The sequence below is a fragment of the Dendrobates tinctorius genome, unplaced genomic scaffold (assembly GCF_039654945.1).
Source record: "Dendrobates tinctorius isolate UK_male_01 unplaced genomic scaffold, ASM3965494v1 ptg000015l, whole genome shotgun sequence".
In the NCBI taxonomy this organism is placed as follows: domain Eukaryota; kingdom Metazoa; phylum Chordata; class Amphibia; order Anura; family Dendrobatidae; genus Dendrobates; species Dendrobates tinctorius.
The window spans coordinates 14,060,052-14,075,420 of record NW_027361683.1 but is presented as its reverse complement, the minus strand read 5'-3'; the positions used below and the strand labels follow the sequence as shown (position 1 = coordinate 14,075,420).

General features: G+C 43.8%; 1 protein-coding gene across 1 annotated transcript in view; it reads right to left on the bottom strand.

Annotated features, from left to right (window-relative positions):
• GRIK3 (glutamate ionotropic receptor kainate type subunit 3) overlaps nt 1-15,369 on the bottom strand; it is a 990,088-nt gene that overhangs the window by 177,158 nt on the left and 797,561 nt on the right. The window contains exon 11 of the mRNA XM_073562506.1: nt 6,898-7,121. Within this exon, the coding sequence (XP_073418607.1) occupies nt 6,898-7,121 (224 nt within the window). The remainder of the gene's footprint in view (nt 1-6,897; nt 7,122-15,369) is intronic.

Here is a 15,369-nt window from a genome sequence, read left to right as displayed (position 1 = left end):
GAGCTCTGGACTGCCTTGGAATAAAATAATCATGATTAAGATGCCAAAAAAATTATTCCTGGCCATTGATACCTGGGGCTAGGTATATATGGTCAATATATGTAACAGGCAGCAGCAGCAGACAGTAATAGATTGGACCCTCTTGATGTATGCACTGACATCTATATACCCACATACAGTGCCTGCATGCTTTGCACTGATGTGTATATAGCCACATACACTCCCCTGCCTACCTAGCACTGCAATCTATATACCGCTTAATTAGTACTTAGAAGGACTGTTGGTTTATCTGGATATGTGGATTCAACAATGGTATACCCACACTGACTAATAAAAGCACAAATCTGTCCGTATCTCAGCAGCAGCTCTCCCTACACTGTCTGATTCGGACGCGACTGTGATGAGCAGAGTGGCGGCACCTCTCTTATAGACCAGATGACGCTGTGTGGCCAGTCAATCACTGTAATACCACAACAAAGATGGCTGCTGCATTACAGTGCGTGGCAGACAATCTCTGCATGTTGATTTGAGCTCTAAAGAGCGCCAAACATGCAGGGTGCGGACCCGAGCTCCCACCGAATAATCCCGGAAATGCTCGGTGCTCGCCGAGTACCACAAGTACAGCGATACTCGGACGAGTACCAAATAGTGGCGAGCATGTTCGCTCATCAGTACTCCTCACTATCACTGGTCCGAATCTTGCTGCTTAATTTTATCAACACTGCAAAATTTAAATTCCATACATACACATGCATACACATAGAGATTCAGCCCTTGCAGTCTAGTGAACGCACTATTTTGTTGATTCCACGTGGAAGTTCATTATAATAAAATCCGCTTTTTAACAAATGTGGAATTTTGTACTCTTCAAGTAGAATTCATTCAACTTTAATATATTTGTTAATTCCTATCTAAAAACAAGGTTGCCGCCAGGGGGGGGACCCCATCAGCCGCTCTAGTACTCACTGTGCTTCATTCCTGGTAAGATCCTCACTTTTCCTGCTGTTCAAAAGACTGGAGGCAGAGGCCGGAATAAACTTAAACAGTTCAACGTCATTTTTCTCATGACACAGCACATCCAATATGCCTTTTGGGCTCTCAAGACTGTACCAGGGATACATCTTCTACAGCAGCACACTTAGCTTCTTCAGCTACACCTGGGTGGACCACAAAATATCAGCAGAACGAGGAACCTGGTGAACACGGAACCTCGAGCTCTCTTCCTGCGACCGACTTCAGCCCACAAAGGTACCCATCTACTAGGTCGTTCACCCCTTTCTAGTATTCCTGTCCGTGCACTCGCTGGCAGCCCACTCGTCTACTTGATCAGCTCCCACACTCTGGCTGTCAACTCCACAGGGACTCTTTCACTGACATCCCTGGCTTGACAGCTCCCAGATACAGGCTGACTTCTCCCAAGTGGCTCTCCCACTGGCTGCACTATCTCATAAGCTCCCAGTCTCAGGCTGACGTCTCCCCAGAGGCTCTCCCACTGGCTGCTGCTGTAGGCACTTTACTCTTCTCCTCTACTCAAGATGGCTGAGGGACTCTGCTTCACACCCTGTGTCTGTCTGCTAGGCCGGTCAGGAACTCTGCCTTCTCATCAGTACCAGAGGCTCCCCCCTGACAGAACAAAACTAAACAAAGAAATTTTTCTCCACTCAGTTCCCGGTTAACCACTCCTTTAATGTCCCCCTAGTTAACCCTCTAGTGTCCTCCTAAAGGCTCCACTGTAAATGTGATGAGTGCACCCATCTTGTGTCAATTCTCTATAACTACTCTATCTATACCAAGTATATCTATATAATGCCACAGAGGCGTAGCTAGAGCTTTTACCGCCCGGGGCTGTTCCCGAATTTGGCGCCCCCCGGGCGGTGAATGGCCTGCTCGGATGCGGGGTCTGGAAAGGAATAAAATGGCCGCGCTTGGGAGGGGGTACCTGGGCGGTTACTGGTTTGGGATGTTAATGATTAATCACACAGACATTCTGACACACTGCCTGCGACAGTGCTCCCAGGCAGCACAGACAGTAATGTGCAGGCTCAGCTCTGCCTCCTCTGCCCCTGGCCGCAGTATAAGTTACACTTACACAGGCTGCCTGCGGCTGCCTGCGGCTGCCTGCTGTGTTTGTGACTGTGTGACACTGACGAAGGAAGCCGCCCGAAGGGAGAGCTCAGCAGCTGACTGAGCATGGAGGGAGGCTGGGGAGAGGCAGAGCGTCCTCCTCCCACATGGTGAGTGACCCACCTGTGCTAGCCGCTGCCAAAATCTCCTGCTATACACACAGTCTTCTCCTGTCACTGTGCCTCGGCCGCCTCCACGCTTCTCTCCCACAGCACAGAGAGGAGGAATTTCTGCTCCTGCCATGCTGCGCCGCCCCCACACACGTGCCGCCTGGGGTGGCCCGCCCCCCCTTCCTACGCCACTGTAATGCCATATGGCCGCAAACACATATATACAGGTCACATATAATGCCCTCAAACATGTCAATCATAACAAGGTACATAATGACAGCAATATCCACAGGGCTAGGCCCTGACCCTCTTACACCTACTGACAAGCTGTTTTAAAAGTTACACTGATAAGCAAAATGGTAACAAATGTTTTGAATTTTTGACTTTCAGGCCTCATATCTCACAGTCAATTACGGCTTCGAGCATGAGACTACCATCATTTTATAGACAATAATCTTGGCTTTCTCATACATAAATTTGGCTTGCAACTATTTAGCATATGATTAGTTATGCAGATTCTTGTCATGTCATTGCATTGTTACTGTTTTGCTCCTGTTGGTGGAAAAAATATCTTTTTCTTCCTGTATACTACAAAATACAACCTTTCCTCACATTACCTAATTGCTCAGTCTGTTATTAGGTTGATTCCCAAGCGAAAGATCACTTCGTCGAATCGAGGAGCACCAATAAAGATTTCCCAAGAAAAGAAGTCAAGTGAGTTCAATGACAGTTGGAAAAATGCAAAATGAAGTCCATCTATACATTTGAAAGCTGACAGCTTGAAGTCCAGGTAAAATTTCAGAGTCAACAAGTCTTCTAATCCTAAAGTCTTGCCACAAAAAAGGTGAAGAAGAGTCGACTTCAATATTGTCATAAGAAGTGTTGGTTCGAATTTGCCAAAAAAAAAAAAAAAAAAAAGTGGGCAGTAAAAGACTGGAAACATGGTATGCAGTAATGAGATGTAATTCAGTAGACTAAGCTCTGATGGGTAAGTGGATCTGGAAGAAACAAGGGAAAAAGGGGCTAAAGGATCAAAAAATTGAAGAAACTGTCAAGTTTGGTGGAGGAAGCTGGTTGATATGGGGTTGTTTCACAGCCAAAGGCTTTGGATACTTGACCAGGATCGATGGTGATCTCCATGCTGGGCTATATGTGAGTATTCTCTAACACAAGTTACATTGTACACATAAGTACTATAGGTATGAAAAGAATGACATAGTGTTTCAGCATGACAACGACCTGAAGCATATGTCGAGATAGGCAAATAAATTGTTCAATGTTAATTAGAGGTGCTGTATTGGCCCCCCACAGTCCCTAGACATGAACCTAATAAAACACTTGTGGGCAGGGTTGAAGAAAAAACTATACATACCCAAGTGAGTTGGCCAGTATGCACCACATTTGGGAACGTGTGGAAGAGGCCTGAGATCAGATTTTGGTCGAGACATGTTTGATTCTGAGAGCATGCTAAGAAGGTTTCAGGCAGTGTTGAAAGAAAAAGGTGGATTTACAAAATACTAACAAAATAATATTAATATTAAAATTTAGATTTTTAGGAGCAAGACCATCCTGAAAGGATTTTTTTGTACATGGCTGAAACAAACTCTGGAACGCAATCAAATCTGCCGAAATGTCTCTAATATGCTAAACCCTACTCTGCCACCTAACCCTAAATTATTTTCAGATATAAGCAGCATTTTAGAGAATATAATTTATTTCAATCAGCCCTGAAAAGAGCTGTTAGTTTAACGAAGCAGCAACAAGAACTGTTATCCAATGAACTCTGCTATAAGTGCTCCTAATACACTCTTCCTAATACAGCAGCTAATCCTTCCTAAAATGAAGCTAACTGCAATAGGATAGAATTTATTTTAATTAGCCCTAATAACTGTTGGTTTAGGATTGCACAATCAGGTAAAAAAAACTCTGTGCCGCACACGATCTCTTCGTATGCTATTTCTGGGTACAATGCGAGGAACATGGCATCACCGGGTCTCATATAGACCCGATGACACTATGCAGCCAGCCAATCACGGTAATGCCAGTAGCCAAGATGGCTACAGCATTACTGTGATTGGCAGGCAATCCTCACATGTTTACTGGCTGAAAATCAAGAGCCAAAAGTGTAGAGCTGGGAATTGAGCATTGAGCCAGAGTACCCAGATACTTGATCGAGTACCGAGCTTCTTGAGCAGCATGATGCTTGATCGAGCCTCGAGCAGTGACGGACACGGTTGCCCATAACTAATTGTTAACCCTTTTCTCATCAGTGTATTTGCATGTGCAGCTAAAGCCATATACAGGCTGAGTTGCTCCTCTGTATCAAACAGCAAATGTCACATTGAATTTCTCCTTGTCAAATACAACATTTCATTGTAATAAGCAACAATGCCAGGGACTTTGTGGTAAAACTACATTTACGCAAATTAACAAATACGGTCTGAATTTGCTTGTCCTAAATTTATGCCTAGGTCAAGAAGAGTGCCTGGGTATTTCTATCATTCTTATGTAACAAAGCATGACTTTCAGATTTTGTAGAAATAGAAAAGTCTGCCTATTGCATTACTTGATTTACAAGGATGGAAACAAAATGAAATTCAATGTTGTATATTTTGGGGCATCCATACAAGCAGCATAAGGTGGAAACTGATTATAACAGTTGCATGTGTTTCTTTGAATTCCACCATTGGCAGCTGATGAGAGACAGATGATGCTTACGGTGGCATTTGGAATAGGCTACTAAATTTGATAAAAAGGAAAACTTTGGTTTCAATGATGTCATACCTTTCACATATTGAAAAAAACATTCACAAGGATCGAAAGAGTGATGGAAAATTAGCACTTTTAACATGTTCATCACCACCCTGGGCATGTTGGGGATGTCACAGAAGACGAGTAGCAGCAGCAGGTCAATGTGTATGACAACACTGAGTTATCCCAGTCACAAAGAAATGAGGCTGATGAGCCTACAGTATAAAATTAATCACAATAATGTTAATGCTGGTTACAATATTCAGCAATTACAGAGAAGAATGGAAAGTGAACCAACAGGGACCTAGGTTGTGCTGGTGAGCAGGTCAAGCTGCATGTTCAGTTCATTGTGGTCTGACAAATATATCGTTAGCATCAAGCAAAGGGATGACTATTGTATTGCCATGCCTTAAGACCGCTGCTACAAAGACAAATGAGGGGAATTTTTTATGGCTTGCAAAAGGGAGTGAAAATTGGCATGATACCAGGATGATCTGAGTTCCCTGCTTCACTTCTATGAACGCCTGCTGTCTGCATTTCTGACCAAGTGTGACCCCTCTTTGCTATTCACAGAATGAAAAGGGTTGCTTAGCTCTACAAGTAAACTATTACAGTTGAAGAGTGTGAGAAGAAATCACACAAATCCATATTATTCTTTGTAGAAATTGCTCTCAGCCAAAGACAACAGTAATGGTCATGTTTGTGCAATAATTTTCTATCTGATGCTTTGATTTGAATATATTGAGTACTCATCATGTGTAGTGACCCAGTCCAGAGTGTGACTGTCCCTTTAAGTAATACTGAATGGTGAGAAGCTTCTGTACACTACTGCTCACTCTCTAACTGTCTCTCTACATTGTTTGTGAGCTGTAATTCTCCATTTCTCGTCACCTTCATTATAGATGCAATGCATTTCTCATTTGCTGTGTTCTGTCGCAATCTAATGGTGAAAGTGTACAATGACTGAATTATTGTTTTGTAAGGATCTGAGATGTGAATTTGGTCTCCTATTGGCCAGCTCCTAGTCACATGGTCAATAGAAGGAGATGTTATTCCAGGCAAGTCTAGAATGGTCTTGAGTCTGAGGGATGCCTTCAGGGAGAGCAGAACACACATGGAGGAGGTTTTTACCTCAAGATCTCATGCAGGCATAAAAGCCTGAGTTCCTTCTGACCTGTACAGACATTATTCTATAGCTGACTGGATTCACCACATGTAAAGTATTGCTGACAGGATTCACCGCATCTAAAGCATTGCTGACAGGATTCACCACATGTAAAGTATTTCTGACAGGATTCACCACAGTCTCTACATTCACCTATAAGTACTTGTGCACGTGCCGTGACACACTGTGGAGATAACCCCAAGTACAGGTCTGTAACCTCTAATTGCTGCATCTACCTCCCTCTGTAAAATACCAAAAGACATTGTCCAGTGCTCTTAAAGCTCCAGACCCCAATCACATCTCAGCATCTAAGTGTGAACTGTAATTGCCATGGACTACCCATGAGAAACTGTTCCTTACTTGTTCCAAGTTATAATTCCCAATCCTGCTGAAGTAAAAGCAACTGTTATCCCTGAGACCGTTGTGTGTCATAATTCCTTCGGCTGCGGACACCGTGTGGGGGTGGATAGCAGGGAACTTTCGGCCTGGTCATTAATTTTCTATCTGCTGTTTTGATTTGAATATATTGAGTACTCATCATGTGCTCCTAGTTGATCTATACCACCAACAGGGAACATACATGTATAACATTGTTTTGTTACTGAAAAATGTATAGTCTTTCATTTTCTTATTAAACTGTCAGAACATTTATTAAATCCTTAATTCAATATTTTATGGGGTTTGGAATAAAGTTATATAAATATACTCCGGTACTGTAATATCATGATTATTTTTATTGACACTTACCTTGCTATGACAAAAAGAACACAGCTCACACCAAGATAAGCAAGTAGGATGTACATCCAGATGTCAGGAGACAGAGGATTCAAAAAAGAGAAGACACTAGGATTGGTCCCATTGGCTTTCCGATATAGTATGCTTATTCCCAGAGTCATAAATGGTTTAGAAAAATCTATCACTTTCTCTCGGATGTGGGTTATGGTAAGTGGAGCCACTGCCAGGTCAGCTTTCTGAAAGAGTATAAAAGTACTAAAGGTTAGGAAACATAGCAACTCAAAAATTTTCAATTTTCAATAAGTGGCAATCAGACAGGACATGTAATGTGTACACACTTCACTGCCTATATTTTATATAATTTCCTGCAACATAATAACACTGAGTGGGTAACTGCTTGCGAATGGCATACAATTAGTTTAACCAGTCTCTTGAGTTTTTGATGACGTTATACCATTAAAATTACAATAGCAGTTCAAAACATAACAGAGAAATAATCATAGCTAAATATATTAAAGTAAAAATATTACAAATATCACAAATACATATATTCTTGATACCACCTATGTATGGAGACAAAGAAATCCATGTATATACTTAAAATAGATACCATAACATCCCTTAAAATAAGACATATGTCAAAATTATAAACTTTGAATCAATAGTGAAAACGAAGTTATTTGTCATTCAAATGGGATCTGTCACCAGATTTCAAAATACAAACTTCATACATGTTTCAATTGATATCTTAGACATGATGAAACTGATGTACTTACTGAGGTAAAATGAGCATTTTTTGGTGCTTGAAGCAGTAGCATACCTACCGGGGGGGCAGAGGGGGTGGTGGCCCCAGGCCCCGAGCTCTGAGGGGGCCCACCGAGCTACGCTACTGTAACTGTATCGGCGTGCACAGCGCGCCCATACAGTTACATTCTGCGGCAGAGCAGGGAGACTCGATCTCCCTACTCTGCCGCCCAGCTGCTATGGGCCACTGAGAAGGCGGTGGGGGGCCCCGGTGCCAGCAGTGGACCCCCCACCTCACAGCCAGCAATGTCGTCCTGGGCTATTCTGTGAGAACAGGACCTGTGATGAGGTCACATGAGGGGCGGAGTCAGGGGGTCACATGATCAGGGGCTACAGTACTCTGCTGTGCTGGTTGTCATGGTGCTGGATGAGGTGAAGTAAGCTTCTATGTGGGGTCAGGAGGGGTTTACAGGGTGGATGTAGCAGAGTTGTGTGTGTATGAGGTGTACAGAGTGGAGCCGTGTGTGTAGAAGATGTACGGAGCAGAGATATGCAAGTATATAGTGTACAGAGGAGCGGAGCCGTGTGTGTATGGGGTGAGCGGAGCCGTTTGTCTACAGAGTGGAGCCATGTGTGTACGGGGTGTACGGAGCAGAGCCGTGTGTGTACGGAGCAGAAGCTGTTATGATTGAGTCACCGTAGGAGGCAAAAAGAGAAATGCTAGCTAAGTCCTGAAAACCAGAGAAGTTGGCAACTATCAGATTGCAGACCCCTGAACCTATCAACACAACTAGCAGTAGCCGTGGGGGGTTCCTACGATGACCTAGACCCCTCGATCACAGCCGGAGAGATACATAGGCCTAAAGAAGGAAAGGGGAAATCTAACTGCCCCAGAGCAGACCCCAAAGCAATAGGCAGCCCCCCACATATAATGACGGTGAAGCAAGATGAAAACACTTACACAGACAGAAAGACAGGCTGAGCAAAGACGGGGCCCAAAAACTACCTAGATAGGAACGGATAGGAAGGCTGCTGTCTGCAATCTGCCAAAACCCTATCAGAGACAAAAGCCGACTAGCTGATATAAAAATGGCCCTGAAGCAACTAAGCTTCAAAAACTAAATCAGCACTCAGGTACTTTCAGAAGACAGAGCTCACGGAAAACTGCACACTCCAGCAGGGAGTGGTAGAATCCAAAAAGCAAGAAAAACAAAAACAAGTCTTAGATGCAAAAAGGCAAAACAGAAAACTTAGCTTTAGGAGAGCAGGAATCAGACTGGAGTCCAAGAGTCCACAGAGAAATCACCCACAGGGCAGAAAGGGCGTAGGCTGCCTTAAATCCAGTCAGTGACTCCACTCAGCCAATCGTCTTCATTAGTCCCAGGTGCCTGATAATCAGGCTCACTACCTTCCTTCACTAAAATAGGGAGTTCACCAGGCCTCAGTGACAGAGGGGAAAATGAACTCACAACAGTACCCCCCCTTGAGGAGGGGTCACCGAACCCTCAACAACGCCACCAGGGCGATCGGGGTGAGCCCGATGAAAGGCACGCACCAATCTTTTGGCATGAATATCAGAGGCAGAGACCCAGGAATTATCCTCCTGACCATAACCCTTCCACTTAACCAAATACTGGAGTCTCCGTCTAGCCAGACGGGAATCCAGAATTTTCTCTACCTCATATTCCAAGTTACCTTCAACCAATACAGGGTCCGGAGGTGCCACCTCAGGCACAACTGGCTCAACAAACCTCTTCAACAAGGACTTATGGAACACATTATGGATCTTAAATGTGACAGGAAGAGCCAAACGAAAAGAGACCGGATTAATAATCTCCAAAATCTTGTAAGGTCCAATAAATCTAGGCTTAAACTTAGGAGAAGCCACCTTCATAGCAATATTTTTTGATGATAACCACACCATATCACCAATCCTAAACTGGGGACCAATGGTCCTATGTCGATTGGAAAACCGCTGGGCCTTTTCCTGGGAGAGAGATAACTTATCCACCACTTGGTCCCAGATCTGGTGCATTCTCTCCACCACAATGTCAACGCCTGGGCAGGCAGAAGGCTCCACCTGCCCTGAAGAAAATCGAGGGTGAAAACCAAAGTTACAAAAAAAAGGTGACATCAAAGTGGCAGAACTAGCTCTATTATTTAAAGCAAATTCGGCCAAGGGCAAAAATGAAACCCAATCATCCTGATCAGCAGAAATAAAACATCTCAAATACGACTCCAAGGTCTGGTTTGTTCTCTCTGTCTGCCCATTGGTCTGAGGGTGAAAAGCAGAGGAGAAGGACAACTGAATTCCCAACTTGGAACAGAACGTCCTCCAAAATTTAGACACATATTGAACTCCTCTGTCAGATACAATGTTCTCAGGAATCCTGTGCAAGCGAACCACCTGTTGCAAAAACAGAGGCACCAACTCAGAGGAAGATGGCAACTTAGGGAGTGGTACAAGATGAACCATCTTAGAGAACCTATCACAAATCACCCAAATAACAGTCATTCTTTGAGAGACCGGCATATCAGAGATGAAATCCATTGAAATATGGGTCCATGGCCTCCTGGGGACCGGCAAAGGCATCAACGACCCACTAGAGCGAGAACAAGATTTAGACTGGGAGCAAGTCCCACAGGACTGCACAAAATTCCTGACATCATGAGACAAGGTGGGCCACCAAAAAGAGCGACTCACCAGATCTCTAGTACCAAAAATACCTGGATGACCAGCCAATGCAGAGCAATGAACTTCAGACATCACTCTCTTCTTCCACTGGTCAGGAACATACAACTTTCCACTGGGGCAATGCTCAGGTTTGTCCTCCTGGAACTCTTGCAGAGCAAGTCTCAAATCGGGCGAGATGGCAGAAAAAACTACCCCTTCGCCTAAGATGGTGGCAGGCTTGGTCACCACAGGAGAATCAGCAAAGAAACTCCTAGAGAGGGCGTCTGCCTTGACATTCTTAATTCCAGGAAGGAAAGAGACCACAAAATCAAAACGTGTAAAAAACAAGGCCCACCTAGCCTGTCTAGGGTTCAAGCGTTTAGCCGACTCTAGGTAAATCAAATTTTTGTGGTCAGTGAGGACCACAACTTGATGTTTGGCTCCCTCCAACCAATGTCTCCACTCCTCAAATTCCCATTTCATGGCCAACAGTTCCCGATTCCCCACATTATAGTTACGTTCAGATGAAGAGAACTTACGGGAAAAGAAAGCACAGGGATTCATTTTAGATGTTACCGGATCCTTTTGGGACAACACCGCTCCTGCACCAATCTCAGAAGCATCCACCTCTACCTGGAACGGGAGTGAGACATCAGGTTGCCGCAGAACCAGGGCGGAGGTAAATCTACACTTCAGCTCCTGAAAGGAATCAACCGCCTCCGGAGACCAATTCAACACATCCGCACCCTTCCTGGTCAGATCAGTCAATGGTTTGGCAATACTAGAAAATTTTGCTATAAATTTCCGATAAAAATTAGCAAAACCCAAAAACTTCTGGAGGGCCTTCAAAGAAGTGGGCTGAACCCAATCATAAATGGCCTGTACCTTGGCCGGGTCCATTTCAATAGTTGACGGAGACAAAATAAATCCCAAAAAAGAAATTCTCTGTACTCCAAAAAGGCATTTTGATCCTTTGACATACAGAGAATTCTCTCTCAAGATCTGGAACACAGTCCGAATATGTTCCACATGAGAATCCCAATCCTTGGAGAAGATCAAAATATCATCCAGATAGATAATCAAAAATTTATCGACAAAGTCACGGAAAATATCATTCATGAAGCACTGGAAGACAGAAGGGGCATTAGTGAGCCCAAAAGGCATCACCAGGTACTCAAAATGTCCCTCCGGAGTATTAAACGCCGTCTTCCATTCATCCCCCTGCTTAATGCGGATAAGATTATACGCCCCCCTGAGGTCAAGCTTGGTAAACCAGCAAGCACCTCTGACTCTAGAGAATAGATACGAAATCAGGGGTAACGGATACTGATATTTAATAGTAATTTTATTGAGGGCACGATAATCAATACAAGGCCTTAAAGAACCATCCTTCTTGGCCACAAAAAAAAACCGGCACCTAAGGGTGAAGAGGATGGTCTAATATGACCCTTCTCCAACGCCTCCTTAATATAGGACCGCATAGCCTCGTGCTCAGATAAATACAGATAAATTGAAGAGCCGACCCTTAGGAAATTTACACCCCGGGTTTAGTTCAATTGCACAGTCATAACTCCTATGAGGAGGCAAGGACGCAGACACATTCTCACTAAATACATCATAGTAGTCCGCCAAATAGTCAGGAACCTCATGCGACTGAGGAGAGGTGGAAAAAACCGGAGCCTCACTAAAGGTACACCGGCAACCCCAACTCACCACAGACACAGACTTCCAATCCAAAACTGGATTATGAATCTGCAACCAGGGAAACCCCAGAACAACGGCATCGTGCAAACCATGCAACACCAAAAATCTGCAATTTTCTTGGTGGTCTGGGGCGACCCGCATGACCAACTGGGTCCAAAATTGAGGTTTATTTTTAGCCAGAGGGGTAGCATCAATCCCCCTCAAAGGGATGGGCATCTGCAGAGGTGTCAACGGAAATCCACAACGTTTAGCAAAATCCAAGTCCATTAGATTTAGCGCTGCTCCCGAATCCACAAAAGCCTTGGCGGAAAATGTGGACAGGGAACAGATCAGAGTAATCGCCTAAAGAAACTTAGGCTGAACCCCAACAACAGAAAACGTGTGTGCAAAGCGTTTCTCACGTTTAGGACAAACAGAAATAACATGTGAGGCATCTCCACAGAAAAAACACAGCTTATTACGCCTTCTGAATTCCTGACGTTGCGCCTTAGACAAAACTCTATCACATTGCATAGGTTCAGACGTCTGTTCAACCGGTGGCAACACCTCTTGTGTAATCCTGCGTTCACGTAAACGCCGATCAACCTGAATGGCTAAAGACATAGAAACGTCCAGACCAGAGGGACCAGGAAATCCCACCATAGTATCTTTTACGGCTTCTGACAAACCCTTCCGAAAGAGAGCAGCCAAGGCACTATCATTCCAGGTAGTAAGGACCGCCCACTTTCGGAACTTTTGACAGTACAACTCTGCAGCTTCTCAACCCTGGTTCAATGCTAACAGGGTCTTTTCAGCCTGATCAATAGCATTAGGTTTGTCGCACAGCAACCCCAAGGCTTGAAAAAATGCGTTCACATTAGTCAGAATAGGGTCATCTGTAGTGTTGAGCATTCCGATACCGCAAGTATCGGGTATCGGCCGATACTTGCTGCATCGGAATTCCGATACCGGCTTCCGATATTTTTTCAATATCGGAATTCGGCATCGGAATCGGAAGTTCAAAGTTGATTGACGGCCTGACGTCATCATGATGCGCGGTGTGTGCGCATCATGATGCGCCGTCATTTCGGGCCTTCCGGGGGTCTCTGCCGGCCTGCCGGGGGGCTGTGTGGACTGCCCGGGGTCGGTACCGGCCTGCCGGGGGGCTGTGCCGGCCTGCCGGTGGTCTGTGCACCCTGTGGGGGTCTGTACCGGCCTGCCGGGGGGCTGTGCCGGCCTGCCGGTGGTCTGTGCACCCTGTGGGGGTCTGTACCGGCCTGCCGGGGGGCTGTGCCGGCCTGCCGGGGGGCTGTGCTGATGTCCGGGGGTCTGTGCAAGCATCGTCCGATGGGACTACAAGTCCCATCTGGCGATGCCTGCTACCATGACAGTGATTGACACATTAGCCAATGATGGGACAGTAGTAGTCCCATCATCCGGCTAATGTGTTAAATGTTAAAAAAAAAAAAAAAATACTACATACATACTACATGCTACATACATACTACATATATACTACATGCATGCTACATACATACTACATGCTACATACATACTACATATATACTACATGCATGCTACATACATACTACATGCTACATACATACTACATATATACTACATGCATGCTACATACATACTACATGCTACATACATACTACATATATACTACATGCATGCTACATACATACTACATGCTACATACATACTACATATATACTACATACATACTACATACATGCTACATACATGCTACATACATACTGCATGCTACATACATACTACATACATACTACATACATACTACATACATACTACATGCATGCTACATACATACTACATACATACATACTACATGCATGCTACATACATACTACATGCATGCTACATGCATGCTACATACATACTACATGCTACATACATACCACATACATACTACATACATACTACATACATACTACATGCTACATACATACTTCATATATACTACATGCATGCTACATGCTACATACATACTACATACATACTACATGCATGCTACATACATACTACATACATACTACATACATACTACATGCATGCTACATACATACTACATGCATGCTACATGCATGCTACATACATACTACATGCTACATACATACCACATACATACTACATACATACTACATACATGCTACATACATACTACATATATACTACATGCATGCTACATACATACTACATATATACTACATGCATGCTACATACATACTGCATGCTACATGCATGCTACATACATACTACATACATACTACATGCTACATACATACCACATATATACTACATACATACAATACATTCATACAATACATACATAGACATACAGTACATATAACATAGAGTAACATACTTACCAATACTTGTCACATTGTTCCCCGAAGCCATTGTCTTTTCCGGAATAAATATTAACATAACAAACCACAAAAATACTCACCCACGATCCGAAGCAGTCCACGAGTGTGTCCCACGACGATCTTGGGTAGAGAACTGCAGCATCAGATGATGCTGCCGTTCTCTACGGGCTGCAGGAATCCAATGACGGAAGGTAGGTATCCTTCCGCACTGTATTCCTCCGCCACTTAAAAAAAAAAAAGAGTCCCTAGTCTCACTTTATGCCATTGCTGCGTGGGAATTTCCCACACAGCAATGGCATAAAGTGAGACTAGGGACTTTTTTTTTTTTTAAGTGGCGGAGGAATACAGTGCGGAAGGATACCTACCTTCCGTCATTGGATTCCTGCAGCCCGTAGAGAACGGCAGCATCATCTGATGCTGCAGTTCTCTACCCAAGATCGTCGTGGGACACACTCGTGGACTGCTTCGGATCGTGGGTGAGTATTTTTGTGGTTTGTTATGTTAATATTTATTCCGGAAAAGACAATGGCTTCGGGGAACAATGTGACAAGTATTGGTAAGTATGTTACTCTATGTTATATGTACTGTATGTCTATGTATGTATTGTATGAATGTATTGTATGTATGTAGTATATATGTGGTATGTATGTAGCATGTAGTATGTATGTAGTATGTATGTAGCATGCATGTAGCATGCAGTATGTATGTAGCATGCATGTAGTATATATGTAGTATGTATGTAGCATGTAGTATGTATGTAGTATGTATGTGGTATGTATGTAGCATGTAGTATGTATGTAGCATGCATGTAGCATGCATGTAGTATGTATGTAGCATGCATGTAGTATGTATGTAGTATGTATGTAGCATGCATGTAGTATGTATGTAGTATGTATGTAGTATGTATGTGGTATGTATGTAGCATGTAGTATGTATGTAGCATGTATGTAGCATGCATATAGCATGCATGTAGTATGTATGTAGTAT